The sequence below is a fragment of the Pelodiscus sinensis genome, chromosome 8 (genome assembly GCF_049634645.1).
Source record: "Pelodiscus sinensis isolate JC-2024 chromosome 8, ASM4963464v1, whole genome shotgun sequence".
NCBI lineage: Eukaryota > Metazoa > Chordata > Testudines > Trionychidae > Pelodiscus > Pelodiscus sinensis.
Window position 1 is genome coordinate 57,602,218 of NC_134718.1, and position 15,567 is coordinate 57,617,784.

The following is a 15,567-nucleotide window of genomic DNA, read 5'->3' on the forward strand; positions in this document are numbered from 1 at the left end:
GTGAGAATTAACAGTCTTTCAATCTTCTAAAATAGAGGGTTTTAATAATTTGGATGGCATCTTAACAGACAGTATTATGGACTCACATTCTTTCCTCTGATAATTATATGTAAAAGTAATTTTAGAAAAATATTTTAAATAGCTATAGCTTCTTTTAATAAAATTTAGAAGCTGAAAATGAGATGCAGCATCAGTGTTTCCTCTAAGCTGCGTGGCAACACATCCCCACAGCTGCTTAATGAGCCCCGCGCAGCTAGGGGCACAGGATTCACACACAGAGCTGTCTGGCTAGGGGAGAAGCACTTCTCCCTCAGCGACAGCAGCTGCTCCCTGCTGAGAACAGAGCAGCGAGTCTGTCTCGACCCAAAGAAACATGTCCCCTTCGTACCACCTGTCCAGGACTCATTAAGCAGTTGCACGGCTGTGCTGCCTGGTAGCTTAGAAGGGACACTGTGCAGCACTATACTCTATATGGGCCATCAGCAAAGGGGTTAATTTACCACTGGTAGACATGAACCATACTTATTAGGGCTACCATTAAAAAATTACCACTTGGTCAAAACCAAGACCATGCATCTGAACATCAGACAGCCTGAAATCCAAATTTTGTGGCTTTAGCACACCACTAGAAGTGATGTGTATTTAAGTACCTTTATCCTAATATTTTGTATATTCTTTACTCAAACTATGAATCTGTTCAGAGGTATTAATTAAGAAAAAAGTAATTCTCAAGAGACTTCTGGTCTGGAATACTTTAATATCACCTGAGTATGTTGAACAAACTTTATAAACTTTCTAGGGAACTATTTTTGTCTTAAGCTAGAGCTCAAAGTATATGAACAACTGCTATAAAATGTTTCTATCCTAATCAATTTATAATGCTCAGACATATTTAAAAATTACTGTCTAAGCTATCAGACAATAAATATCACACATTAGAAGCATGGAGACTGACATTCTGGTATTTGATTTAGCGGGTTCAATTTAGAACGCTGAGGGTAACTCCAGCCAACACCTGTATTCCTCGCAGTTGCAAGGAGTAAGGGAAGCCAATGGGAGTGTTTGCTCCTGTCAGCCTCCCACCGTGGGGATGCCACCAAGATCAGTTTACTGTAAGCCCACTCTAGCTACGTATTCTACGTACCTTACGCAGACCTTCCAGGTCTAATGCAGACCTGGCCTAAACATATGATTATATCAGTAACTTTTTGATGTATTGTTGTAGCTATATATGGTAGCTATATATACTGGCACACCGTATACAAAAAATATTTTAGAAGACCTTGGCCTTTAAGAAGATTTGTTTATGTAACAGATAAAAATAATCACTGCCTCTTTCCTAAATTCTGCAAATGTTCTCTTAGAAATATATAAGTTTCATTCAATCATAAGGGAAAAATATTATACCACAAAACAGCAATTTTTCCATTACTTGTTTTTTTAATGCTCCCCATGCTCAAGTCTGCTCTAAATTATTTACTAAAGCCATCAGAGACTGGATCCTTAATAGGCTGTCTCTTTCTGTGAAAGCTACCACTTATCTTTTACAACACAGAACACAGAAGATAGAACAGAAAGATTTTTGCAATATCTTGATTGCTGGCCTGAACAAAGAGAAAGGGATAATAAAATAAGTCTCAGAGGGATAGCCATGTTAATCTGTATCTGCAACAACGAGGAGTCTTGTGGTACCTTAAAAATTAACAGATTTATTATTAAGCTTTCGTGGGTAAAACCTACTTCATCAGATACATTGGAGCAGAAATTTATAGAGGCAAATTTAATGTGATCAGATTAGGACTGAATAAGGCTTTAGAATGGTTCTCTCACTACAAAGGTTTTATGGTACCTCGAGACTCCTCATTTTTTTTAAAAACAGTTGGAGGGGGTAAAAGTACCTGCAGGACAATGTCCCTTAACTCTTCTACCAAGGAACAAGTCATCTTTTCCTAGAGCAACCCAATTACTTTAGGAGTCATAGGAGAGTGTGATCTTGGGTTTCAATCCTTTTCAGAGTATATACTGCTAACGATGCCATATAATGTTTGGTTAGTAAGCCTGAGTACCAGGCACGGGAGAATGGGGGGAGAGGGGACTAACCAGAGAATGCCAGATGTCACTTACAGTTAAGAGGGGTTATAAGGATCATTGGTTTATTCACTAAATCACTGCATAACAATTGTACACAAACTTTCTATTTTCTGTCCCATGAAGAAAAAAAATTAAGACTTTACTACTGAAACTTAGGATATTATTCTATACGCCTTACTAAGGCAAACTTGCATTCGCTTCAGTAACAGGCTTAAAAGAAGAACTGCACATGCTATTAGCAAAAACAGCAATCAAACAGAACATCTGCAACTTAAAATATCTCAAGACTGAAAATAAAAATAAATGGAAAAACACTGCCACTACAGTTCTTTGTGTCAAAGACAGCACTGTGGCCAGTAAAAACATTTTGTACTTAGGCATCCAACTATAAGCTAAATTCAATCACATCTTGCTTCAAGGTACAAGTAAAAGCTCAAACATTTCTCCTATCCCAAACCCCATCACATGCATTTAACATGCAGTACGGCACAATTGCTTAGCAGCATGTGATGGTGTATTGGGCAAAAAGTAGGCTTCAATTTCTTGTGAAGGAATAGTTATTGGCCACTACCAGAGGCACACTACCAGAACTGATCGACGAGTAATCTGATCTAGTGTTGCAAATCTTGTATCCCAGGGCTATCACTGATGTACTGGTCACCACTGAAAATGAAAAAACAAACTCAGACTCCAACCCCACAAACACACAGGTGTTTAAATTTTACGTATGTGAAGAGTTTCGTTGAGCTAAAAGGGCTGTTACACATCGAAAACTATTTGTGTGTGTGTTTGCAGAATCAAGCCTATAGATGTTCATATTAAATGCAATTAATCACTTAATGAAATGTTAAGGACAAATAGTTAAAATCACATCACACACTGCACAAACTAAGGTTCTGACAGAAATGTCAACTTATTCATTTGTACCTCTTGACGCATCTTATGACAAATATGTACACATTTAAATAGGAATACTAAAAGTTAAAGGTGTCTCTGCTGTTAGAACATTAAAATCAGTCAGAAAGTATAAAAATTAAATGTGCAACCTTAGGCTATGTCTACACTGCCCCCTCCTGCCCCAAAAAATATGCAAATGAGGCTAAGCGTTGAATATCGCCACACCTCATTTGCATAATTATGAGGCTACGTTTTTGTGCAAGAGGCTTTTGCGCAAAAATGAGCCATCTACACAGCTTCTTTTTGTGCACAAACAAGCCGTCTACAGAGTTTCTTTTTGCGCAAAAGCCTCTTGCGTGAAAACAGAGCCTCATTAACTATGCAAATGAGGCTTAGCAATATTACACGCTTCACCTCATTTGCATATTTTTTGTGAAAGAGGGGGCAGAGTAGACATAGCCTTAGTGTTGCATAATTTTTTTTGTTACCTTTAAAAATAAAATAAAATAAAATAAAATAAAATAAAATAAAATAAAATAAAATAAAAAAGGTAAGAGAAAGATTTCTTATGCTTAAAAGTGACCATTTCAAAGTTGACACATCATCACCTTGGTCAATTCTTATGGAGAAAAATATGAATTTGTACCATAAAATGGGCAGGGCTTCATTAGGCTTGGTGTAAAAAAAATCCACATGACCACAGATACCAAACACTCCTTCCATACATCCCACTTGATCCCCACAACACAAATGTTCTTAGTTTGTATTTAAAAAACATTTCTATTTAAAAAGTGTCTCCACATCAAACCAATCAAAGGCAGTAGCGCTCACCGAGGGCCATGGTTACACTACATTTGAAACTTAATTTTAGCTATTATTGCTGTCTTGTCTGAGCATGCACCCATTTCCCCCACAAACAGTGGAAGAAAGTAACTGCAAAATAAAAATCAACTAAAAGTACTTAGCTTAAAATGTAAAGAAAAAAGGTTTTATGTGAAAACCTTGCACAGGTTTTTCAGAACACACACTGCTTTTTTGGGTTAATTGGGCAAACAATGGATATAGTTTTGCTATCTATAGTAGTTGCTGCCAGATGCCTACTATATGATCAACTTGGTTAATGCCTGCTCTAATCATGTATAGGGGAAACTATTATTTTCTTAAACTGAATATGATTGTGTACAGAGTGCGGCATGTATACAAATGTCTATCTGCAGATGTGGCCATCCGTGGATAGAAATCACTATCTGCTGATCCACAGGGCCACAGTGGCCAAAGGAAAAGAATGTGGTGCTGCTGCTAACCAAGAGGCAGTGCCCTGCGTCGGCAGCTCCTCCCGGCCATGTGTCTGAATCGTCCCCAGCCATATCTGCTGTCTGGGGGCGGGGCTGGAGACAGTACACCCAAACAGCTGGTAGGAGCTGCCAGCCCAGGGTGCTGGCTCCTGAGAGCAGTGGCACCAGTTCTCCTTTGGAGGCTGTGGCTGCTGTGAGTACAGCCCTGCCGATCAGTGGATATCTATTTCTATTCATGAAGGGCTCTACCTCTACAGAAGTCTAAGATAAAGACCAAGACAGAACACATTCTATAGCCAGCATAAATGGAGTGTTTTGATTTTTCCTTTTTTCCAATACTGTATTTACTTTTTCCATAAGGATTAAAACACCTTCAACTTCTGCCTACTGCTTTCCTCAGTTATGTATTATTATGCAGAACAGGGACACAATGAACAAAATCCTCCATTGTTCTTTACAAGTAAATACAGAGATCACACATATACAGTTATTCTTCATTTAACACTATAGATACGTTTCAGAAAATGATCGTGTTAAGTGAAAACGTGTTATGCGGGATCAATTTTCCCATTGAAAATAATGGAAAAGGTGGGGGTTGCGTTTCAAGCGGTGGTGTCTGTTGGGACCGGGACATAAGGTTGGGGGAGAAAGGGGACTGGGTTACAGCAGGGAGGGGATATGTTTGGCTCTGGGAAAAGGAAGGGGAAAAGAGGGAGGGGGATTGGGTTGGGAGTGAGCCCCTGTGAAGGGTCTGCCGGACCCGTACTGCGTCCGGCAAGGAGGGGGTCTCCAGGGAATGGCGAGGCGAGTGGCAAACCCTTCGCCGCTTTGCAGAGAGGTGGGGGAAGCCCCCCGCAGCTGCCAGCGACGGGCTGGCTGGGGAAACCCAGTCGCTGGCCCGCAAGCGGGGGCGGAGGAGAGGAGGCAAGGCGTCCGGCGAAGGGGGCGGGGAGGTCAGTGGGGAACGGTGCGGCGAGCGGCAAACTCTCTGCTGTTTTGCAGGGAGGTGGGAGAAGCCCCGCGCAGCTGCCGGCAACAGGCCGGCTGGGGAAATCGTGTTATTCCGGGGACAGTCGTGTAATTCAAAAAACGTTCCCTAAAAAAAAAATCGTGCTATCGCGAAAACGTGTTAAGTGTGCACTTGTTAAATGAGGAATTACTGTAACAAACTAATATGTCCTTGTAAGTCAGAACATTGTCTGAATATTTACATACAATTATATATTTCTACAAAATTATAAAGAGTAATTTTTAGTTTGTTTTACAGCTTATATATTTGGGTTCATGTTTCCAATTATTGATTTCTAGTAACTATTTGCCATTAAAATGCATGTCTCTATATTAATGGCATGCTATATTCTGCGAGAGCAGCTATAAAAATAAATTACAGCATTGATGAGACAAAAATATTGCACTCACATCTGGTGGAATTCTTGCACTGTCTTTTATCAAGTTTCCCTCCACTGAGAGATGATAAACCTGCCCATCGGTATCTGTAAACACAAAGTGCTCTCTGGCAGAAATGTTCTGACTCAGCTCAGATTTACTTTCGGCCTCCTGTAATAAGCTTTAAAGAAAAGGATCATGAGACAAAGGTGTTTTTTTTTCTTTTAATGAAAATGGATACAAGAAGTCAGCCTTCCCCAGTCAACAAATGCATAAAAATATACAATAAATTGGAAATGTGCGTTTCCCCTGAGTACAGTCTATGTAAGTCCTAAAATGACCAATTGGTTTAGGGTATGTCTACAATGAACTCCTCTTTCGAGAGAGGAATGCAAATGCAGCTGAGCGAAATTGCAAATGAAGCACGGATTTGAATTTCCCACACTTCATTTGCATAATTGCGTCCAGCTGCTTTTTCAAAATACCCTATTTCAAAAAAAGTAACACTATCTAGATGTGGTTATTTGGAAAGAAAACCCTTCTTTTGAAATTACCCTTAAACCTAAGGGTAATTTCAAAAGAAGGGTTCTCTTTCGAAATAACAGCATCTAGACAGCATTTCTTTTTTTGAAATGGCGCTATTTCGAAATAGCGCCCGGATGCGATTATACAAATGAAGTATGGGAAATTCAAATCCGTGCTTCATTTGCCATTTCGTTCCTCTGCATTTGCAGAGGAATGAAGTGTAGACATACTCTTATACACTTATGACATTGCACATAAAATTTTTACTTCAAGCAATAGGCCACTGAAGGTTGTTGTTAAAGTCTGTTTAGATAACTTTTCTTGGTCATAAATCAAATCAAAGGACCATGTTCAAGTACTCGACTCTGGTCCATTCTTTGGCTCCTTGGTGCCAAAATGTGTCAAATGGCACAAGAGATGCTGCAAAGTTATTTAACAGAACAGGTTATGTCTATCTTGGGAGAGCATCTGGATGGCATGTACCAAATGCTTAGCACTAGTAACAAATGACAAATCAGTTAAGTGAGAACATTCAGGTGAAGGATAACTGATGCATTATTACGATATCATATGAAATAGTGATGGGAAATACCTGATCACAGAAGATTCTACACTGCTGAGTTCTGTATCAGATACAACTGTCTGCCGGGCCATGGCTTCACGGGCTGCAAGCTGTTTTTTTCTCAAGCTCTTCAAGTTATGAGTAGATGACCATTCCTGTGAGAATTTTTAGTTAGGAAAATGGAAATCATGTCCCTTTTACATCTTAGTTACATTAATTGATTATTTCAGATTTATTTTTATTTAAAAAACAAAAGCCTCTATATTTTAGGAGAGCATCTTTTCAAACTAGGATTCCTCTTTAGTAGACTATTTTGTGAGAGACCATTAAGGGTGGAGGGAGAGGTCAGACTCTGTTTGTAGACTATAGAAATAAAAAAAACCCATCAAATTACAAGATATACAAATTTAATAACAATTTACATTTCAAATGAGAAACAACAGATTGGATTCCTTACCAAAGCAGTCACGCCAGGGAAGTTTTTTGGCATTTCCCTAAGAAGAGTACAGGTCCTCACATCCCAGATTTCCAAAGGCTTGTCTTTAAATACTACCACTAAGTATTGCCTGAAATAAATGAGACTTTTACTACATTCCAATTTATGTATTTTCTTTTATACATTTTCTTACTGGCTTAATGTTAATGGTGTGTGCATATGTGTGGGTTGTTTGTTTGTTTGTTTGTCTTTGTTTGTAAGTAGAGGGCAAAAAGACACTGAACGAATTTAGTCTAGCCTCAGTCATGCAACAAGTTTTGCGGAACTGGACTGGTGTACCCATTCAATTACTATTAACTATTAAAAAGTAAAATGTACATTCTGCAGAAGCTATCAACTCTACCTTCTCCCTAAAACTGAAGACATTGTAGCAACTTTCCTATGCCATCTTTATCTCTTGCCAATCAAACTGTTCTTTTCTTGTTTTAATCTAACAATCTTCTAATTTTTCAGTCTGAACCTACTAATTTTGTAATTGTGGTGGCAATATCAGGGCCTATGTTAAGTATGTACAAAGCACAGGAAGACATCAAAGTGCAACCTTAACCTTCTGATTTTAAAGTTTAGATTCTAAAAAGACCTTGAAACCCATGGAGAATGCTAGGGAAAAAGAAAATCATAACCACCATTCTTGAATTGCCCTGGACATCAAAACGACAATTTAAATCAACAAAACTACTAGACTAACATTCTCCTTAGTTATTCTAAGCACCCAATGGGATTTTGAAGTTTGTGAAAGGTCCGTTACATAAACATTCATATTTTCTTAATAAAAACCTACGGTAATAAACATATTAAAAACAGACTAATTCCTTTAATTAATTTTTATATTCTTTTTCACTTTCTCCTTGTGCAGTCTTTTCTCAATACCAGTCTACTCCTGTCTGTTAAAAGCATCTCCTGAAAACCGAATACTAGATAACATAAGCTTTACAAGGCTACTTACTTCAAATGAGACACCTTTATCATTTCAATGGCTGGCTCATCATTGCCTCGTTCCCCACGAAATGCAATGCTCCTGCCTAAAATACAGAAGTTATATGGGGGAATATAAAAATGGTAACCCCACTAAAGTAAAGCCATTGTAACTGACATGCCTCATCCCTCTCTTCTCTATTCACATTGCTATTCATCTTTTATTTGCTTTCTTGGCACTAAAATATAAAGAGAACCCCATAACAGCCTCAATTCCAGAGCGGAAATACTGGAATTGATGCATGATTGGCATTACCCAAATACTGACAGTGAGTTAGGAGAGTTATTAGAGTTTTGGCTCATAGACAATATTTCAAATATACTTAATGACTGCTCCAGGAGGAAACCTTGAATGGATTTCAATTTTCACACCAGAAAAAACACAGCCTGTTCTCATTTTTTAAACTTGTTTTGAATATAAGAAATTTATAAGTATTTCTCAAATGAAGCACTAACTCATTCTGCACCCACTGCATCACTGCATTCCTGATGGCTTTGTACTTATAACTTTCAAAACAGAAGAGTGATCACTGCTGAATACCAACAATGAAACTTACTGTGCTTTTTTAGTGATGCTTTATAATACCTATGCCACTATTAAGTGTCATAGACTTAAGGTGTTTTAAACGAAAGTGTCCAGTTCAATTCACAAGCATCAGAATACTTAAAATATTAGGAGATATTCCAGTAAATTATATTCAATTTCTTTTTCTCCTTCCTTAGTGAAATGCATTTTCTACTTCCGGAAAAATTTCGTGCTATTATGTAAGTGCAGAATTAATGTCGATGGGGAGACAAAGGGAAGCTGCAATTATAACTTTTGCCCACTAGAGGTTGATATGACCAGAAAAGAGAGCAGCTGGCTCAGGTGCAGGAGCAGCCAGCCATAGAGAGGGAGTTGGTAGAAACGGCCTTTGTAAAAGCCTGTCTGTGGTGTCAGATGAGGAGGCATGTTGCATAGGGAGATGAACAGAGTGGGGCACATGGGACTGCTAGGGATCATATAGACTGGGGTTCAGAAGCTCTAACTGGGGAGGGGGACAGATTAGGGTGGGGCACAGGAGCTTGTGGGGTGACAACACTTAAAACAGGGACTAAATAGGAGTGGGGGGTGCATGGTCATTTAAGGATAGGATTGGTTGGGGATGGCTGAGAAAAGGTAGAGGGATACCTGGGAACGAGGAGCAGCTGGAGTACAGGGACACATTGGGGCAAATGTGCCTGACTGAATGGGAAAGGGTAGGGTTAGAGTCCGCATGGGGAAGGCTCCCAAACTCCTTAACAATCCCTTTTCCTGGGGGAAGAAAAAAAAAGCCCATTCCATACTTCTCTAGCTCCAAAAACCACCATGGTTCACTCCCAGATTTCTGCAAAGCAATTACTGTACTTCCCTCTCAGTTTCTCTCTTACCCATGACTCCCCTAAGCCTTTGCACGAAGGGGCATGAAAAATATGTTGTACTGTAGTTGAAATAAATTATTCCTGAAACTTGTGTAATAATATGCCTAGTAAAAAACCTGCAAGAAACATTAATGAATCATTTTTGTTGTCTGCATTCTTACAGACATACTTGATGATATGTATTTTTAAAGAGATTATTAAAAGAGTTGTTTTCCCAGTAACTTTGATATCAAATATGTTCAGACTGCAAACAGGGAGTTTGTGATGGAGAGATCTTAATAATAAAGTTGAGGCCTGCTGTTTAAAATGTATTTCATGTGACCGTGTGTCCTGGTCAAATAATCTTTTGTTGCTTATAAACCAATAAGCTCTGTATAGTCAGACTGGGATCTGAAAGCTGAGTTCTGCTCTTTCAAATAAGATCACAGACTCTTCAGAATAAATTCTGTTCTCAGTGGCTTAGAGTGCAGTCAAATAATTATCCATTTGCTGAAGTACTTCAGTAAAGGGTACAATGCACCTTTTCAACTGTACATGGCATAAATGCAAGTTTAGTCCGAGACAAACTACTTTCACCACACTTTCAGAAATCTGTGGATAAAATACATATGGAAACAGTCTTACACAAAAGAACTGGTGTTGAACTGGTCTTGGCATTCTCAGAGTTAATTAAGCAGAATACAGCTGAAATGGTGCTGACAAATTATAGTTATTCTATGTTGACTCTTACCAGAGATATTTGTGTAAATCTTTTACCTTCAGTAAGTTTGCACAGATCACACTTACTTGTAGTTGGACAGGGAAGAACAATATCAGCTCAATTCCTCTTAGTTGTTATCCTCCACCATGGCAACAGGATAAAGTATCATTTATTTTTGTCACTGAAGTCAGATATGAATATGAGTATCCCTCAAAAAAGCAGTTCTGCCCCAGTCATCTTCTAAAGCATAATCTATACAGATGTCCCAGGAAACACTAACCTGTTGGAAGATCAACCAGCTGCAGTTCATTCCTTACCAATCCCAAGTTGTTGGGTGTTGATGTAGCAAAGGAAAGAAAACCAGTCAAGCTTGTCCACTCAATGCCCCTGTCATCAGAATAGAATATATGGAGCATATTAGTAGAAAAAATTGAGTCTAGAAAATATTACAGATTAGTGCAGAAGAATTACTCCACTGCTTACTCTTTGAAACACATAGCTAATTTTCTATATTTTTAAAGAAACATTATTTAAACAAAATGTAAAAAGCAGGATACATGTGCATTTACAAGTATGATGAAACAAAAAAGATATAGTTATCAAGTGATATTAATGCAAGAACTTTATTCTCAAACTGCATTAGATGCTATTTTCTTGACAGTCTCTTGTTTTCATTGAGGAACAACAGGAAGGTATTGACAAAAATCTGATAGAGAGGCATAGCTTATGAGGAGCAGAACATGTTCATCACATTGTAGAAATGGGCCATAAATGTAGTCCATATGAAATCCAGAGGTTTCATCTGAGAGCATCCTACTCTATTTGACACACAAAGTTGTGTGAATAAACTGATCAGTCCAGACTAGCCAGGATGCATGTGCATTCTTTTAATTAGTATGGATGGTAATGAGAAGACACATTCCCATTCTATCAACATTATGGTGTGAAAAAGAGGGAGGAGAGTGAACAACCAAACAGATTTGAAAAATGCTTCCATATAACAGATAACTGTTATCATACCACAATGAAACTCCAGTCTCAAGTAAATATGTAATGCCTCTCAGTAGTACATATATCATAGGGAATACCCTGAAACAGATTAGGAGGCCCCAAAATCTTTGCAATTGCCAAATTCTATTTTATGATTTAATTGTATTATTTCTGCAAAGTTATTATACATTATAGAAACACCAGAGTAATTATAATTCATTACTCTTCTTCCCAGTAGCCATTTTCAGTCCTCTCTAAAAAAGAACAGAAGCACATTCTAGATTTTTAGCCATCAGCCCAGACTTATACAAGGATTCGTTATACTGATATTCCCATTGATGACATTTGGCCATATGTCCATGATAATAATGATCTACTGCATCTCATGATACCCAGATTAACTAAAAATGTGCTTCCCTTTTAAATGCTTTCACCACTGAAGAAATATAATTATTTACTGTTGTCATACATATCTTAACTAATCTGGAAGAAACTAATAATTCACTGCATAATTAAGGAGGTAGTTTTAACATATTTTCTTTCTATAAAACTTTGTTATAGAATGACTCTTCATTTATCTGGTGCAATTAAGAGTTACACAGAATTAATTTTGTAGACTTCTAGACTACATCTACTCATTAAAATATGAGGTTCGTTGATTTTATTTACATGGTACTTGTGTGTGTGTGCGCACACACACACACACACACACACACAAACACAAACACACACACACACACACCCTCCCCCCCCCCCCCCCCCCAGAGCACTGATCAATGCATGCTTTTTAAGGAAATGAGGATTTTGATCACTGGAGTTATACATTCTTATAGACTTCAAATCTTTAGGTGAATAACAAGCTCCATCTAGTTAGAGAGAGAATCTTACAACTTTACAATAGACTTACTAAAGAAAGCACAGAAAATAAACTCACACAAAAAAGCCAAAAGTAATATGATTTTCAATCCAAAATTTGTATTCTTTCTACAATCTTTGGTTTAATGTAAAAGTACTTTGTTGTGTTAAATGCACAAAATTGATTTTTCTTTGAAAGTGCCGAAAGGTAGGAATCTCAGGAATGGAAACAAAATATTGTCTTTGAGGAAGGTTAATAAAGAGAAGAGGACATGGTGCTGAATTTGGTATGTCCCAGACAACACTTTCAGAACTGTGTCCAGGACCTTGTATATAGATAAGGTGTCTGCCTTTTTTCCACAAATATTTGACCAACATGAGAGAGAATGGGCTCAACCTTTTTTTAAAATGGGCATATAAAATTGTTTTATTATCAATTTTACATTAGAATATAATTAAAGTATTTTATCAATTTTATCTTTATATCACTTTGAAAATAATTTTTTGCTAACATTCAACATTTAAGAGTTTAGAGTTAGTGTTCTTACCCAGAGTAATAAAGAGCTGCTGCATTAACTCAAACTGTATGGTAGTATATTACAAATAAGTGCACCATTGGAGAGGATGGCTCTTGCTTTTCTGAATTTGGATTTAACAAGGTGAAAGCGTCACATTGGTACTTGAAACCAATACATACTATGCTAAGTTGTGTCACTTGGGGCATAACTGTCCAACACAAAATCAGCAATTCAACATTGTCCAACAGCAGCTCAGCAAAATAATTCTAGAAATCCATGAACATGCTGTTGGAAATTAAGCTATCAAAGTAGAAATATATAAAATTTAGGGCTGTCAAGAGATTGAGATTTAAATTTTTTAATTTTAAATTTTTTAATCGCACTGTTAAACAATAACAGAATAGCATTTATTTAAATATTTTGGATGTTTTCTATATTTTCAAATATATTTATTTTAATTATACCACAAATCCGAAAGCCCCAGCCATAGAGATTGCCAGCCACTGCCAGCCTTCAGGGCCAGCAGTCTGGAAGCAGGGAGCTGGCCAGCGGCCAGCTCTGGGGGCAGGGAGCTTCATTGGCCAGAGTGATATCAGCAGCCAGAGAGAAGTCCTGCTGGTTGGTGGCATGGATTTCTGCCAGCCAGAGGGCACAGAAACCTTCCAGTCAATGCCGGGTCAGTGGCAGGAAGCCCCACCAGCAGGGGCGTCGGCCTGGAGGAGCTATCAGGCACACCAGCAGGCTGGGGTAGCAGACCCTAGTATGAGGCCTGAGGGCAGTGCACTGACCAGGCCATAGTCAGGAGGGGAACCACAGGAGAGCCAGAGGCCTGACCTCCCCTCATCTGGCAAACTCATGGTGCTGGACCAGGGAGGTGCAACCTATATTATCAAATTTCTAAAATGGGTACAAAAGTTAAAAGCCCTTGACAATGTTAAGTCTCCATAAAATTAAAACAATATACAAGCAAAATAAAATACACATACTATATAATATATAAAAAAAATTCTAAAAAGCGAGCATACAATTCCTCCTCCATCTATCTCCATAACTTCAGTACCCCAATGTGGAGTCATGATTTATCTTTTACATTAAGTTTTCCCAATTAGGAGTCTTTAATTGTGTTATTTCTTTCATAAATAAAATGAAAGATACTTTCAGAATATGAATCATACCTATGTCTGGATCTTTTATAACGATAACAGAAGCACTTTCAATATTCTAAAGCTTAGAGTAACCCTTTTAAGAATATTTTTGTAGTTCCACATTTTATTGAAGTGTCATTCAAAAATACAGCTGAAGTTCAAGAGGTAGTATAAAATTTCATAATAGATCATTGATTTGTTTCTAATTATGATACAGAAGTACTAAGGATTAAGAAAACTCAAGCATTAGTATCAATTATTAATAGAAGAAAAGGTTAAAATAACTTTTCTGAAATTTATGCTTTTAACATGCCTACAAGATTGCAAAATACACTGGTTTCGCTTTAATGAGACGCCCTTTAATGAAAGCCATGGTTTTAAATTTTAAATATTATAAAAATGAAGGATTCAGTAACCTCTTGTGTTGCACAACAGAACATAAAACGAGAATAATTTTAAAGCCAGTTCATAGTAGGAAAAGAAGGAAAATCTAATGAAAATGAAAACAGTTACGATGTCCCTGTAACATGTATTAATTGTGCTACAAGTTCATTGGTGAAAGAGCCAAAGCAAGGGTACTGAACAGCAGCTAGTATTCACTCTGCTAGTCATATATTTCTTACGTGTTTGTACAATGGAGGGACAATCCTGATTAGGGCCTCTGGGCATTACTGTAATCTAGGGTTGCCAGATGGTTGAAACAAAAATACCGAACACTCCTTCCTCCCATCAAAAAAAAAAAAAAAAAAAAAAAATCTGTTGAAGGGAACAAAAAGGGAGACCGAAGTCATTGAGCAAATAAAATAAAATAAAACAGCATGTCCCCTTTAAAAGGGAGTGCAGGTTGTCAGACATTTTGTGCCAGCAGCCTTGCAGAACCAGGTAAGTATGGGGGCTGGGGTCGGGGGGCTGAGGGTGTTGGGAGCCCGGGGGCAGGGGGGGGAGGGGAGGGGAGGGGAAGGGGAAGGGGAAGAGGTCAGGTGCTGAGTGTTTGTAGGGTTGCCAGGTGCCTGGCATTTTCGCCTCCTGGCCGAGGAAAATCAGAAAATACCAGACATTTTAGGTGTCCAGTATTCTCTGAATTTTTTTTTTACCAGACAGGAGGCGAAATACCAGATACCTGGCAACCCTACGTAATCTACATCAATGTTTTTCAACATGAGGTCCATAGGCTAAGACTTCTCAAGGGGTACACATCTCCATTTGAAACTGTTTAGGGGTCATCAAATGAAAAAAAAGGTTGAAAACCATTGATCTAAATAATCAATAGTAACAATATTATATTTCCTCCACTAGTATGAATTCTGAATCTGGTACCCAGAAAGTCTCCCTGAATGACATGAAAATACACATTACTTTTCTTCATGTGGCATATATTTATATGGCCTTAATATATCTACAAATACATGGTATCTGCTCTTCAGATTTATGTATGTGTTTATTCAAAAATCTAAATATTATATATATATCATGCCTTAAATTTTTTTTAAGATCAACAGATTTTAATTCAGTTGGCATTAAAATTTTGCTATCAATAATTTTAGCTTAATATGAATGAAAATAACAAACAAAATACACCTTAACAACTTGAGTGGAATTAAGTCCAATGAGAAAAGGAGCATAAATAGTAAGAGCCATATAAATCAGACATTGTAATAAAGTTTTTCATGTTAGAAAGAATTCTCTGTCTTCCAATGTTCTAGAGACAATGCAAACAGCTAATGTCCATCC

At 37.8% G+C, this 15,567-nt stretch overlaps 1 protein-coding gene across 2 annotated transcripts in view; it reads right to left on the reverse strand.

The window, feature by feature from the left end:
- WDR11 (WD repeat domain 11) overlaps positions 1 to 15,567 on the reverse strand; it is an 88,755-nt gene that overhangs the window by 30,366 nt on the left and 42,822 nt on the right. For both annotated transcript variants that reach the window (XM_075935350.1, XM_075935349.1), the window contains exons 12-16: positions 10,609 to 10,715; positions 8,199 to 8,274; positions 7,214 to 7,322; positions 6,787 to 6,911; positions 5,703 to 5,850 (exon numbers count right to left, since the gene is read on the reverse strand). In XM_075935350.1, coding sequence (XP_075791465.1) covers positions 5,703 to 5,850; positions 6,787 to 6,911; positions 7,214 to 7,322; positions 8,199 to 8,274; positions 10,609 to 10,715 — 565 coding nt within the window. The remainder of the gene's footprint in view (positions 1 to 5,702; positions 5,851 to 6,786; positions 6,912 to 7,213; positions 7,323 to 8,198; positions 8,275 to 10,608; positions 10,716 to 15,567) is intronic.